At 47.9% G+C, this 13132-nt stretch overlaps 1 protein-coding gene across 7 annotated transcripts in view; it reads left to right on the plus strand.

The window, feature by feature from the left end:
- The window catches only part of LOC123768119 (uncharacterized), a 363952-nt gene that overhangs the window by 316987 nt on the left and 33833 nt on the right, over nt 1-13132 (plus strand). For 5 of the 7 annotated variants that reach the window (XR_011225587.1, XM_069317174.1, XM_069317176.1 and 2 more), the window contains exon 4: nt 6005-6037. The exons of the other annotated variants lie outside the window; for them this stretch is intronic. Coding sequence is in view for 4 of the 5 variants with exons in the window: in XM_069317174.1 (XP_069173275.1) it covers nt 6005-6037 (33 nt within the window). In the remaining variant the exon portion in view is untranslated. The remainder of the gene's footprint in view (nt 1-6004; nt 6038-13132) is intronic. 7 annotated transcript variants of the gene reach the window in all.

Genomic DNA, 13132 nt, shown 5'->3' on the forward strand with positions numbered 1-13132 from the left:
CTTAGAATCCCTTACAGTCCTAACTTAGTTTTCTGGCTTCCTTGTATATTTTTTGTTTCTGCACCCTTTAAACTTTGCGATGGTTTCAAGGATCAACATTCCCTCGGCCCGGTCTTTGGCCAGGCCTCCTACTTGGTGGTTTGGTCAGCCAGGCTGTTGGACGCGGCTGTTCGCAGCCTGACGTATAAATCATAGCCGGGTCGATCAGTTATCCTTGGAAGATGTTTAGATGTTTATAAAGAGTTCCCTCTTCTGAACCCGTGTTCAGGGTTATGTATGTGCTGTGATTCTGTATGATGTTGCCAGCAGAAATATACATATACAAATATATTATATTTGAAATATAATATATTAGAAATATACAAATATATTCAGCACCCATTCAATATATCCCCACATCTCCTGGCTCCTGTGAAGCACATCCCTGTATATCCTGCCTCCTATGAAGCATGTTTTAGTACATCCTGTTTGCTATGAAGTATATATCTAAAACCATATAGTATATATCTTGCCTCCTGTGAAGTATATCCGTGTATATCGCTTCGCCTCACAGCGTTGTTACGTATAAAATAGCGAGCCTCAGTCTGACCCCCTACACGAGCCCCGCTCCTGTGCCAGGTAAGGCCACTACGGGCTCACCATAGCCCGTGCTCCTTGCAACTTTTTGTTCCCAGTAGCTGAATCTTAAACAACAAGGAGTGGCCATCAATCATAATGGGTTGGCGAACACTCTTGCTGCGTATCGTGGCGAGACCTGGAGGCATTCATCCGCTATACCTAATTACGATACACACTCGGACTCGAACTCGGACCTCGATCAGAAGCCTCGAGTAAGTGGATTGAGAATGAAAACCTGCTGAAGCTTTTAGCGGGAACGGCGGTGGGCTGAGGCCCAACCCGTTCTCGCACTTGCTTCTAGTCAATATTGGCTTATTTAATAAGTGCATATGTGACATACTAATTGATTGTGAATATTTTAGTTTACCTTGAAAAGCTTCATAGAAAACACCGACCTCACATAACCTTCTTAGTATGTTAAGATAAGCATCTTATTGCTTCTTATTTACAATTATTACTTAACCTATCAACGGTATAGGTTAAGTAATAATTGTAATTAAGAAGCAATAAGATGCTTATCTTAACATACTAAGAAGGTTAGGTGAGGTCGGTGTTTTCTATGAAGCTTTTCAAGGTAAACTAAAATATTCACAATCAATTAGTATGTCACATATGCACTTATTAAATAAACCAATATTGACTATAAGTAAGTGCGAGAACGGGTTGTGAGGCCACCAGTCCTCAACCACTCCCTCCCTCAGCTGACTTGCTGCAAGCCGCTAAAGCTTGCTAAACTGACTTTAAGCTGCTAAGAAAAGCGTAAGGGGATGCGGTCCATACGCTGAAACGCCTCACGGCGCACACGAGAGAAATTGTAAACAAACTCTCAGTTGAGTTTGGATGGAAGGACGATTCTTGTATATCTGTTGTTGTATGGAAGACAACGAGGTGTTTGGTGGGGCACAGTGGTATAACCACAAGTGAATTGTAAACATACACACGAGAGAGAGAGAGAGAGAGAGAGAGAGAGAGAGAGAGAGAGAGAGAGAGAGAGAGAGAGAGAGAGAGAGAGAGAGAGAGAGATAGGTAGGTAGGTAGGTAGGTAGATAGGTAGATAGATAGGTAGAAAGATGTCTAGAAAGGCCGTTCTCTGCCTTGATTACGTACAAGTGGTCCAGGATCCGTGGCTTTGATCCCCAAGACCTTAATTTATGAACCTAAACGGATCATTTCAGTTTATATAGCTTAGCGATGCACATTTTCAAGAGACCGAATAGGATTATGTGTGGGATTAAAGACTCAAGGAAGAGTCAGAAGGATTTGGTGTTGGGATATACGAGTCAGCAGCAGCTAACAACCCCCCCCCCCCTTCCCCCTTCCCCCCCCCCCCCCCCCTCCACTCGTTCTGCTGTTACGACGTGACCATAGAGACATATACCCGGGATACCTGTCCCGGACCTCTCTCTGTATATCACACGAGCTATGGCCTATGCGATCTTACGGGTTATTCATGCCCGTGCCACCGCTTAGGTGGTTTAATCTTCATCTGTTATGCGTGTGGGAGGTTATCTTGAGATGATTTCGGGGCTTTAGTGTCCCCGCGGCCCGGTCCTCGACCACGCCTCCACTTCCAGGAAGCAGCCCGTGACAGCTGACTAACTCCCAGGTACCCATTTACTGCTAGGTAACAGGGGCATCAGGGTGAAAGAAACTCTGCCCATCGTTTCTCGCCGGCGCTCGGGATCGAACCCGGGACCACAGGATCACGCGCCCAGTGTTCTGTCCGCTCAGCCACCGGCTCCCTAGGGGTGGTTTCAGGGGAGGCAGGAGTAAGGTAAGGGAACTCGCGTATTTAATATACTTAAAGAAAACTCGGTTCGTATCCCTTGCTTGTTTCCCTGTGTTTCACAAACTGCTGCTGTTGACAGGATGGAAATTATGAATTAAATTGTGGCGTAGAACCACACCAGAGGCGAGATTCACGAAGCAGTTACGCAAGCACTTACGAACCTGGGACCAGATTCACGAAGAAGTTACGCAAGCACTTACGAACCTGGGACCAGATTCACGAAGCAGTTACGCAAACACTTACGAACCTGTACATCTTTTATCAATCTTTGGCGGCTTTGTTTACATTTATTAAACAGTTAATGAACTCCGAAGCACCAGGAGGCTGTTTATAACAATAACAACAGTTGAATGGCAAGTTTTCATGCTTGTAAACTGTTTAATAAATGTAACCAAAGCCGTCAAGGATTGAGAAAAGATGTACACGTTCGTAAGTACTTGCGTAACTGCTGCGTGAATCTGGCCCCTGGTCCGAGACCGGGCCGCGGGGCCGTTGATCCCCGGGAACTACGCAAGATAGGGGAGACTGCTGCAGGTGATGCCCTAGAGGGGTAGAAAGCACAGTAATGAACAAAGAACTGGCCAATATCCCCGTTTTCTGTGCATCAGTAGATTACGGGGGAGTAGAAGAACTCCCAGAACCCCATCAACCAGGTATCAACCAGGTATTAGGTTAGGTTGCTTGGGCTCGTATGTTTGTGGGTAGGTTAGCACGTTGTATTTTGTACGTTGTGGCAAATCCAGAGAGCGGGTCGACCTGACACTTAACATAAGCCCGAAGGTAATTTGTAGGGGTAGCTTAGCCAGACTCGGCCTTTGAATCTCAACCCCCAAGAAATCATCATTCAGCTTCATATGATGCTCAGATTTGTTGATTTTTTTCCCTTTTCGCCTTGTGCCTCCCCCTTCCCTTCCCCTCCCTTCCTTTCCCTTCCCTTCCTACCTGCCCTCCTGTACTCTGCCTCTGTTCTTGCCAGAGCAGGAGACTGGCGGACACTGAGGAGGTAGCCAGCCAGCCAGCCAGCCAGCCAGCCAGCCAGCCAGGCAGCCACTCCCTGGCACAGTAATCTACAAGGTCCTCCGGACATGTTCTGGGCCAGTGAAAATACTCTCTTGGTGACGTCACTCCCACCAGCGCTTGTGTTACCCACCACCAGATGGCGGGCAAATGCAGGCATGGAATAATATAATAATAATTCATTGTGTCGGGGGACAGGCAGCCAGAGTGTATTCATACACGTTAGGCTTACATCGAGGTCTCTAAAAGGTTGAATTACTGACCCCGCCCAGGAGGCAACCCCGCAACAAGCTGACTAACTCCTGAGTACCTACTTACTGCTAGGTGAACAGGTGCAGTATATGAAAGGAAATGTGGCCCAACCATCTCTGTCCAACCCGGGAATCGAACCCGGAATTCTTGACTGTGCGTCGAGAACGAAGCCGACTATGCTACCGAGACCCTGCTGCTAGCCCCGTAGCTAAAGACAGAACATATTTGCTAACGAAACTAATGTCAAGTTTAAGTTTATTGAGAAAAATGAAGTATATCTATAAGGGATGGAGTAGCTTAGGCTATTTCTAACCTCCAGACTGACGTCAGCCACTAAGCTAAGCGCGCTGATAAGTTAGCAAGGATTGAATATATATATATATATATATATATATATATATATATATATATATATATATATATATATATATATATATATATAATATGTGGCTGGGGAATTTTTTGTTTCTAGTTTCAATTTACGTTCGCAGAATATTTTTAAAGATGGAATAACTGCTGCCCGAGGGAGAAGTTTCCCAGTTTATCTGTTTGTCGGCAGAGTCGCGGAGTTGGGCTGAGATTTAAAAGTTTGAAATGATATGGCGGTTATGCGCGCGGTCTTTTATTTTGAATTATTTAATATTTTAATGTGGGTTGTCAGATAATTGATCTTGCCTCAGAGTGTATAATTTTTATGTTTTCCTAGAAGATCAAGGTCATGGACTCTGTAATTATAGAGAATTGGTCATCACCATTAACCGTGGTGTAACAAATGAGCATCAGATTGTAATTGGGGAGCAGATAAGAAATGCTCCTTTCTTAGGAGTGTTTCAGATTAGATTCCGAAGGATCGAATTCCACATTACGTGGGATCGAATCCCAGAACAGGTTCAAGGGGAAGGAATGTTTATGAAAGATGGATTTTGCGTTAAATTAGAAGAGAAGTAATCACGAAATTACTTACGGCGGACCAAAGATTATATCAGGATACGTTTTAAAGACAAGAGGACGCTACAAGCGCCTGACAGCTGGGTGGACAGCGCTTCGGGTTCGTAGTCCTGAGGTTCCGGGTTCGATCCCCGGTGGAGGCGGAGCTGTCAGGTTGTGCAAGCGATGAGTCACAATAACGTGGCTGAAGTATATTGACCAATCCACACACTAGAAAATGAAAGGACGACGACTTAAGAATGGTCCAGGACGGACCGAAACGTCGTCCCGTCATTTTCTAGTATCTATCAGGTTGTATGCAAAGCCGGCATCCATCATCAACCATTCCAGCAGCTGGAGAGATGGTACCTTCATGGCCTACTCGCCCAGTCGTGATCAAAGCCTACACACACACACACACGCCAGAGCCTCGTCCGGGATGCGTACTGGCTGGCCACCTAGAATATTGATAGATGCGGAAGAGCACACTAATGTACCGACTCTGGGACCTGAGATGGCTGAGGAAAGTCCGCCTCGCCACACAGTCGCGCGGGAATGATACCATGAGATTCTACGTTATTTTTCCCTTTTCGTGATGCAAGAATCTCTTTGTCACTAAATCTGTGCTCCAAAATTCTCTCTTCGAGTACCTTTTGGGCCCGTCTTTGAGCTTGGAAGTAAGATATAGTGTGTGAAGAACAGAGGCCCCGGGCCTCTCCCCTAAAATACCCCGGGCCTTCAGCCCTACTCCCATCTCTCCTCTATTCTCCCATGTTAATACTTCCCATACCTTCCTCTGGTTGCATTTTTCCTCGCTCCTCTGCCAGATAAGTCCACTACGGGCTCACCATAGCCCGTGCTACTTGGAACTTTTTGTTCCCAGTAGGTTAAACAACAACAACTGGTTGCATTTCTTCTACAACCTCTTCTTCTCTTCCTTATTTCCGTCCTCTCTTCCTCCTATCCCCATTTCCACAAGTCCATACCCGCGCCGACAGCCTGCTGCCCCCCCCCCCACACGACAGGTGTAATAGGGTGTAATCCTGTCGTTGACTGCACCCCGCGCCTATAACAATTAGGTGACCAGACCACACACTAGAAAGTAAAGGGACGACGACGTTTCGGTCCGTCCTGGACCATTCTCAAGTCGATTGTCATTAGCTCCTCAACTACCTGCTTCCCTTCCCTATTTTGACCCTTATAGTTACCCGATTTCGGGTATTCTACCCAGTTTTTGTTACGTATTTGTTGCAAAAATAGTTTTTGCATGTTATTGTATAGTTACATATTATATAATGTATTCATTAATTATTTCAGCTTGGTTTATCAGTTTCGGTGTTTGCTTAATTTACTGATCTTTTCAATTCTTATGTGTTCTAATAGTTTTCTATTTCTTTACAGGTGAGGAAGGAGAGGCACTGAGGGGTGGCACAGGTGAGATGACAAGAGTAATTTGAAGGGGATGCTTAAACAGATTTTAAGGTGATGCTTTAACAGATGAGATGAAAAGGGTCATTTGAGGTGATGCTTAAACTGGGTGTTGTGTTGATGGCCGCTTGAGCGGGGGAGCCATCAACATCACACCCATCAACAACCACCTCATCATACCACTCGACTGTGATGAGGCGGTTTATGGTTGGCTGATTGGCTCCCTGGTTGACCAGACGACCAACCGGGAGAGGCCAGGTTCGGAGACCGGGTCGCGGGGCCCGTTGATCCCCGGAAGGTACACAGGGTATAGGGGGTAGTGACAGTGGCACTTACCTCGTTCCCTCTCGTGTCCATAAAATATTTGCACTTTAGAGTACGGTGGGGGGCTGCCTAATTACCCTAATGTCAGTGGGGAAGACGCCCTAATTATCTAATTAGGGTCTAGTTAGTTGACAAGGGGAACTGCTTTTAAAAACACGAAACTGGCTTAGAGTTGAGAAGAGTTCAGCCGGGATGGTGGAAGCGTGAGTGGGGGGGGGGTCACTGGAGGTGGGGGGGAAGGGAGGTCGCTGGAGGGGGGGAGGGGGGTAGGGGGTGGCTGGAGGGGGGGTCTGGGTATTGGTGCTGGTGCTCTCAAACACAAATACACAGCTTTTTCCAGTCCATGGAATTTTGAAATTGTAGCAGTAAAATAGGTACCTGGGAGTTAGTCAGCTGTCACGGGCAGCTTCCTGGGGGGTGTGGAGGCCTGGTCGAGGACCGGGCCGCGGGGACACTAAAGCCCCGAAATCATCTCAAGATAACTTCAAGATAACCAAGATAGCCCCCTCGGTCTTACAACAAGAAAGGGGGGACTCCTCCATACCCAGCAAGAGTGTAGTTTCACGTCGCTGTCAATGTCGTTCACTGTGTATCGTCAAATTAGAACGTGGTTTTTGTTTTCCTTAATGGCATGATGATATCCAACAACCTGGTTGATCAGTCCAGCAACGAGGAGGCCTGGGCGACGACCGGGCCGCGGGGACGCTAAGCCCCGAAATCAACACAAGGTAACATGTGTACAACATCTGGTGAACTTGCGTTCAGTAATTACACAGATCTCACTAAGTCAAGCCAAGCTCCGGGCCGGGCTTGGGGCGGGGGGGGGGGGGGGGGTAGAACAACTCTGAGAACCCCATTCAGGTACAGTCCAGGTGGTCCTTGTGCACACTGCCGTGGTGGCCTACTCTGCACGAACACAAGTTTTCGGTAACAGTGAATCCGGATCTGCTTTAAATCCGGATTTAGATCCGGACAGTGGAAAGCTACGCTCTCTCACTGGGTGTCCCCCCCCCCCACCCCTACACCCCAAAAAGTGACCGAAACCGGTAGATCTTTGAACTACCTTTTGTGGTTTCGAGGATCCGTGTCCCCCGTCTCTGATCAACCAGACTATTGGTGGCAGCTTCTCTCAGACCTTACACGTGTAGGAACTGCAGGATTATGTAGATTTTTAGATGGTCGCGGCTGACAGTTGACGGTTTATAGCTCTGTTGACAGTATGGGGATAACAAGCATGTACAGTGTTGTTGCAATGATCTGATATATATAATTAATAATCATTTAGACTTATTAACCAATTGTTTAAGTCCACCTCTCCCAAAAAACACGATTTAATCTAAGCAAATTGTTCCATTTTCTGAGCTTTTGCAGTGAGTGTGATAAGATTATCAAGATAACCTCAAGATCTCAAGATAACCTCAAGTGTGAGGGTGGGTCTGCTGAGCCCTTAACACCGTACCTCTTCACGCAGACATTCGGCCCTCTGCTTCCTCACCTCCGTCGCATGGCTGTCGTTCTTCTTTTCCAGCAGACAAAACCTTAGAACTGGTTCATATTTTAGTCCTGATATGCATCAGCAGAGGTAGAAAGGGTATGTGGTTTGCCGCTGGGCTGGAGGTACAAGCTATACCCACCGCTGCCCACACTTTCACTAGGCATTTGGGTATGAACATGGGCACACTGGGCGTGGGTGAATGGGGGTAGGGTATGGGCACCAAGCGGGCATGGGGCGAGGCATCGCGCGTGGGTAACTGGGAGGTAGGTCAAGGGAAGGACACTGAAAGTACTGGTATTAGGTTCAGGTTGAGGTAAGAGCAGTGAGGCTTGACAAGGGCGGGCGGCAGGGGACGACCTACTAGGTACCTGTACTAGTACCTGGTTGATACCAACCAGGTATCAACCAGGCGCTAGGTAGCAAGGGATTGCTCGTTCGTTGACTACGACGGCGACGACTACCGCTGTCGTAGTAGCTGCTACTGATCAGCGACAACAGGGACGTGAAGTCTATAGCTCCTTGTTCCCTTCCCTCGCTTACTACCCATTGTATCTCTGTTGCTGTTTATACATCTTGACATTCGGATTCTTTGGAGGTGGCTTCCAGGACTTTTTTTCAGTGCATTCCACTTACTAACCACCCGCACAGGGTACGAATATTTCCTTGCATTCCCTCGCCTTTCTTCGTTCCAAGCTTCGATTTGGGATGGTAAGAGGTGGGGTGGAAGGAGGGAATGAGAGAGAGAGAGAGAGAGAGAGAGAGAGAGAGAGAGAGAGAGGGAGAGGGAGAGGGAGAGGGAGAGGGAGAGGGAGAGAGAGAGAGAGAGAGAGACGGGGGAGGGGCAACCCTGAACACGATAGGGGGGATAAACTGTAAAGAGAAGGTAGGGAGACCTTCCTAGAAGGGAGAAAGGGAGGGAGGGAGGTAGGAAGACGTGTAGGTAAGGGGAGAAGGGAGGTCCCTACCAGCCCCTCAGGTTGCTAGGAAATGTCAGTGGGTTGATCCAAGAAGTAAAGTGGGGCATTGATCCAACAGTAGGTGGATCGGTCTGGGTCCACAATGGCTTGGCAACCTTTTCTCACGTCTAATACGTTACATATTTTCTTCTTTTTTAAGGAATCTAGAAAACCATTTAAAATTATTGGTAAAAATTTAAATGCAGTATAAAATTAATGTTTTCTATACATGCCTCACTAAGGTATATGGGTTGCTTGGGGCTCATACGTGTCTTGAAAAGCAAAACTTAGAAAGCATTGTTCACAGAGTTTGTAAACAATGCGTTATAAACAGAGTTGTAATCAAACAACAATCATTGTTTCAATTGATAGAACGGGTTCGTCTTGAGGTGATGAGGCTGTGTGTGTGTGTGTGTGTGTGTGTTTACACTGAGGAGATGCTGGGAAGTTAGTTATAATGATGTCTTATAATGATAATTTTTATCTGGTCTCTAAACATGCATTTTCACCCCCCCCCCATTCACTCCCTCTCTCACCCTCCCATTTTCACTCTTCCTTTATATTTGTTGTTTAACTAGAACTGGATTTAATGGGAAAGTCAATGATGATCCTAGTGAAGCTGTTACCTAGGAGTTGTTATCCTATGTCTTAAGACACACACACACTCTCTCTCTCTCTCTCTCTCTCTCTCTCTCTCTCTCGTTCTCCTCGTCTTACAACTTCCTTCCCCTCCTCCTCCCTACACACTTGTGGCTTGTCCAAGCCAGTTAAGCCCTTAATTACGTAGTTACGACTTTAGGGAGTCTGGCTGAACTGGGGCTGGTGACATCTTGAGCCTCGCTCTTAATGAAGTCAAGACACACGTCTCACAAGGGACTTACACAGGTCCGAAACTGGTGTATAAAATAGATACTGAATAGGTGTATTCAAGCACCGTTACTGTGCCGGGTAAGTCCACTACGGGATCACCATAGCCCGTGCTACTTGGACCTTGTTCCGAGTAGCTGAATCTATAACAACAACAACAGCTGTATGCTCTGGAACATCTGGGTAATATTTGACACTGGTTCGAAACCTGTTCTCGAATATAATTCCATGTGAGAGCAGGAGGCATGGTCGAATGGGTGAAATAGGCCCCCCTCATTGAAAAGTTGTATCGGAATAGGTGTTAAATTGACATTTAAGGGTGATCCTGTGGTCCCGGGTTCGATCCCGGGCGCGAGCGAGAAACAATGGGCAGAGTTTCTTTCACCCTGATGCCGCTGTTACCTAGCGGTAAATAGATACCTGGGAGTTAGTCAGCTGTTACGGGCTGCTTCCTGGGGGGTGGAGGCCTGGTCGAGGACCGGGCCGCGGGGACACTAAGCCCCGAAATCATCTCAAGATAACCTCAAGATAACCTCAAGATAGGTAGTTTTAGGGGAAGGTAGTTGCCCACAAGATGGTTATAGGGTTCATTATAACCCACAGGACTGGTGGGGTAGGAGAACTCTCGAAACCCGCTCCAGGTATGTTCCAGGTATAGGGGTATACCTGGCGTGGTATATTTGTCCACAGGCGTGGTATAGGGTGTATATTAAAAGGGATAAAACTAGCCTTCTAATGTCCTGTATTAAAAGAAACAAATGAGATGAAGGTGGTTGTTGTTATAGATTCAGCTACTCGGAACACGTTCCAAGTAGCACGGGCTATGGTGAGCCCGTAGCTTACCTGGCACAGGAGCGAGGCAAGTAGCACGGGCTATGGTGAGCCCGTAGTGGACTTACCTGGCACAGGAGCGGGGCAAGTAGCACGGGCTATGGTGAGCCCGTAGTGGACTTACCTGGCACAGGAGCGGGGCAAGTAGCACGGGCTATGGTGAGCCCGTAGTGGACTTACCTGGCACAGGAGCGGTGTGGCCGAGATGAAGGGCCGCGCTGCAGTTTAATAGTGAAATATCGTATTGAAGTACTTACAAATCATCCATGACTTTCCTCTGGGTTTGTGTAAGTGGATTAGTGTGTTGGGGGGCGGCGTCCCCCCCTCCCCCCTCCCCATCAGTCCCACGTTGTCCAACCCCCTCAACCCCTACCTTGACCCCCAACCCCAACCCAGAGTGCCACCCCCCCCCCCCAAATTCCCGATACTTGGTTCTGTCCTGCCCCGACTGACTGACTGACTATTAAGGGGGGAAAGTGGGGACTCCGCCGCCAAATTGGTACCCCACTATTGTTGATGCTCTGCGCCTACACTCTGTAATTAGCGCCGCGCATTATTAAGGGCGATCTGACACTCCAAATTAGGATCCGGTGTTGTAAAATCCAAAATTTATATTTTGTAGCTGATTATTTCATCGTAATTATGGTATTATTGAGTGCGGGGGAGAGTAGCCGCTTTGGCACATGGGTGACACCAGCCGCGGGTACACCAGGGGGTGCTGGGGGATCCCATAGGCCTAATATACTGGTAGGCCTACCCTCTTACGCGGCATCACGCTGTCAGCATCAGATATTCACCAGTATTCTCTACATATAAAAGCCTGGTTTGTGCCTCGGAGAGGCTACGGGATTCAGTAAGTTCAGTAGAACTTCGGTTTCAACCCTTTTACCCTGTCGTAGCTCAGTCGATTAAGGCAGTGTCTGGGATGCTCCCGGACGCAGGTTCGAATCCTCGTCACGGCCCTTGTGGATTTGTTCTCTACATATATTTTATCCAACATAATACTGTTAGAGGTTATGCGGGGATGGTGCAAGAATTTCTTAATGGTGGCGACTTTAGGGTGGTCGAGACGCAAGGAAGATTACTGCAGTTTTGAGAGCGTTCCCGTCTGAAATGAGAGTGGTTGAGGCTTAAGAATTTCGTGCTAAGAATATGGAAGACTCTGCGGTAATATCTTGAGAGAGTGCTTAAGGGCGCTGCCGCAGCTCAATGTCAAGAAACTGTCGTATTAAAGTGCCCCCTTATTCCAATCCGCCAGAGGACCCAAAACAGAAAACGGGACAGTATGATATTTTCACCAGCCGCTGCCATTGTCTAGTATGAGGATTTTTGGCCTTAAGTTGAGTATACGTTAAAAATGCGACGTTCTGTTAGGAGGACGGGTTGGCTCTGAACACGTGTTGGCCATGGGTTCGTATCCCGGTTAATCAGATGGTTCTTAAAAGTATGTCTTGAGTTGTTGGGAAGCTTCTCAGTGTTGTTGAGTTTCCCCTCATCTCTCATACCTCCCTCATCTCACACACCTGCATGATGCTCCTCCTGCAGGTCTCATCTCCCACACCTGCATGATGCTCCTCCTGCAGGTCTCATCTCCCACACCTGCATGATGCTCCTCCTGCAGGTCTCATCTCCCACACCTGCATGATGCTCCTCCTGCAGGTCTCATCTCCCACACCTGCATGATGCTCCTCCTGCAGGTCTCATCTCCCACACCTGCATGATGCTCCTCCTGCAGGTCTCATCTCCCACACCTGCATGATGCTCCTCCTGCAGGTCTCATCTCCCACACCTGCATGATGCTCCTCCTGCAGGTCTCATCTCACACACCTGCATGATGCTCCTCCTGCAGGTCTCATCTCACACACCTGCATGATGCTCCTCCTGCAGGTCTCATCTCCCACACCTGCATGATGCTCCTCCTGCAGGTCTCATCTCCCACACCTGCATGATGCTCCTCCTGCAGGTCTCATCTCCCACACCTGCATGATGCTCCTCCTGCAGGTCTCATCTCCCACACCTGCATGATGCTCCTCCTGCAGGTCTCATCTCCCACACCTGCATGATGCTCCTCCTGCAGGTCTCATCTCCCACACCTGCATGATGCTCCTCCTGCAGGTCTCATCTCCCACACCTGCATGATGCTCCTCCTGCAGGTCTCATCTCACACACCTGTAATTTGCGCTCGGAAATTTTCTCGCCTTTCTCACACTTAACACCTCTTGATACAAGTGTCTCACCCGTTATTACTCTCTCTCTCTCTCTCTCTCTCTCTCTCTCTCTCTCTCTCTCTCTCTCTCTCTCTCTCTCTCTCTCTCTCTCTCTCTCTCTCTCTCTCTCTCTCTCTTCTCCCGCTCTACGCTTGTCTCCAGCAATCATTTTCTTTCCAACTCTTCCCTTTTATCAACTCTCTTCCCTCTCACATATTTCACCCCCTTCCCCTACCCCCTTATTACCCCTTATTCTCCTCTGCCCCCCTAATCCCCCTCCCACCTCTTCCACATCTTATTTATCGTCTTCTCTCCACCCTTCCACGCCGACCCCATCCCACACTAGTGCTCTCTAGGGTGGAATATTTTATTGCACACTATAACACCCCCATTTAAAGCTGGGGGAAATTGCTGACCTGGA

This window comes from Procambarus clarkii, chromosome 86 (genome assembly GCF_040958095.1).
Source record: "Procambarus clarkii isolate CNS0578487 chromosome 86, FALCON_Pclarkii_2.0, whole genome shotgun sequence".
Taxonomy (NCBI): Eukaryota; Metazoa; Arthropoda; class Malacostraca; order Decapoda; family Cambaridae; genus Procambarus; species Procambarus clarkii.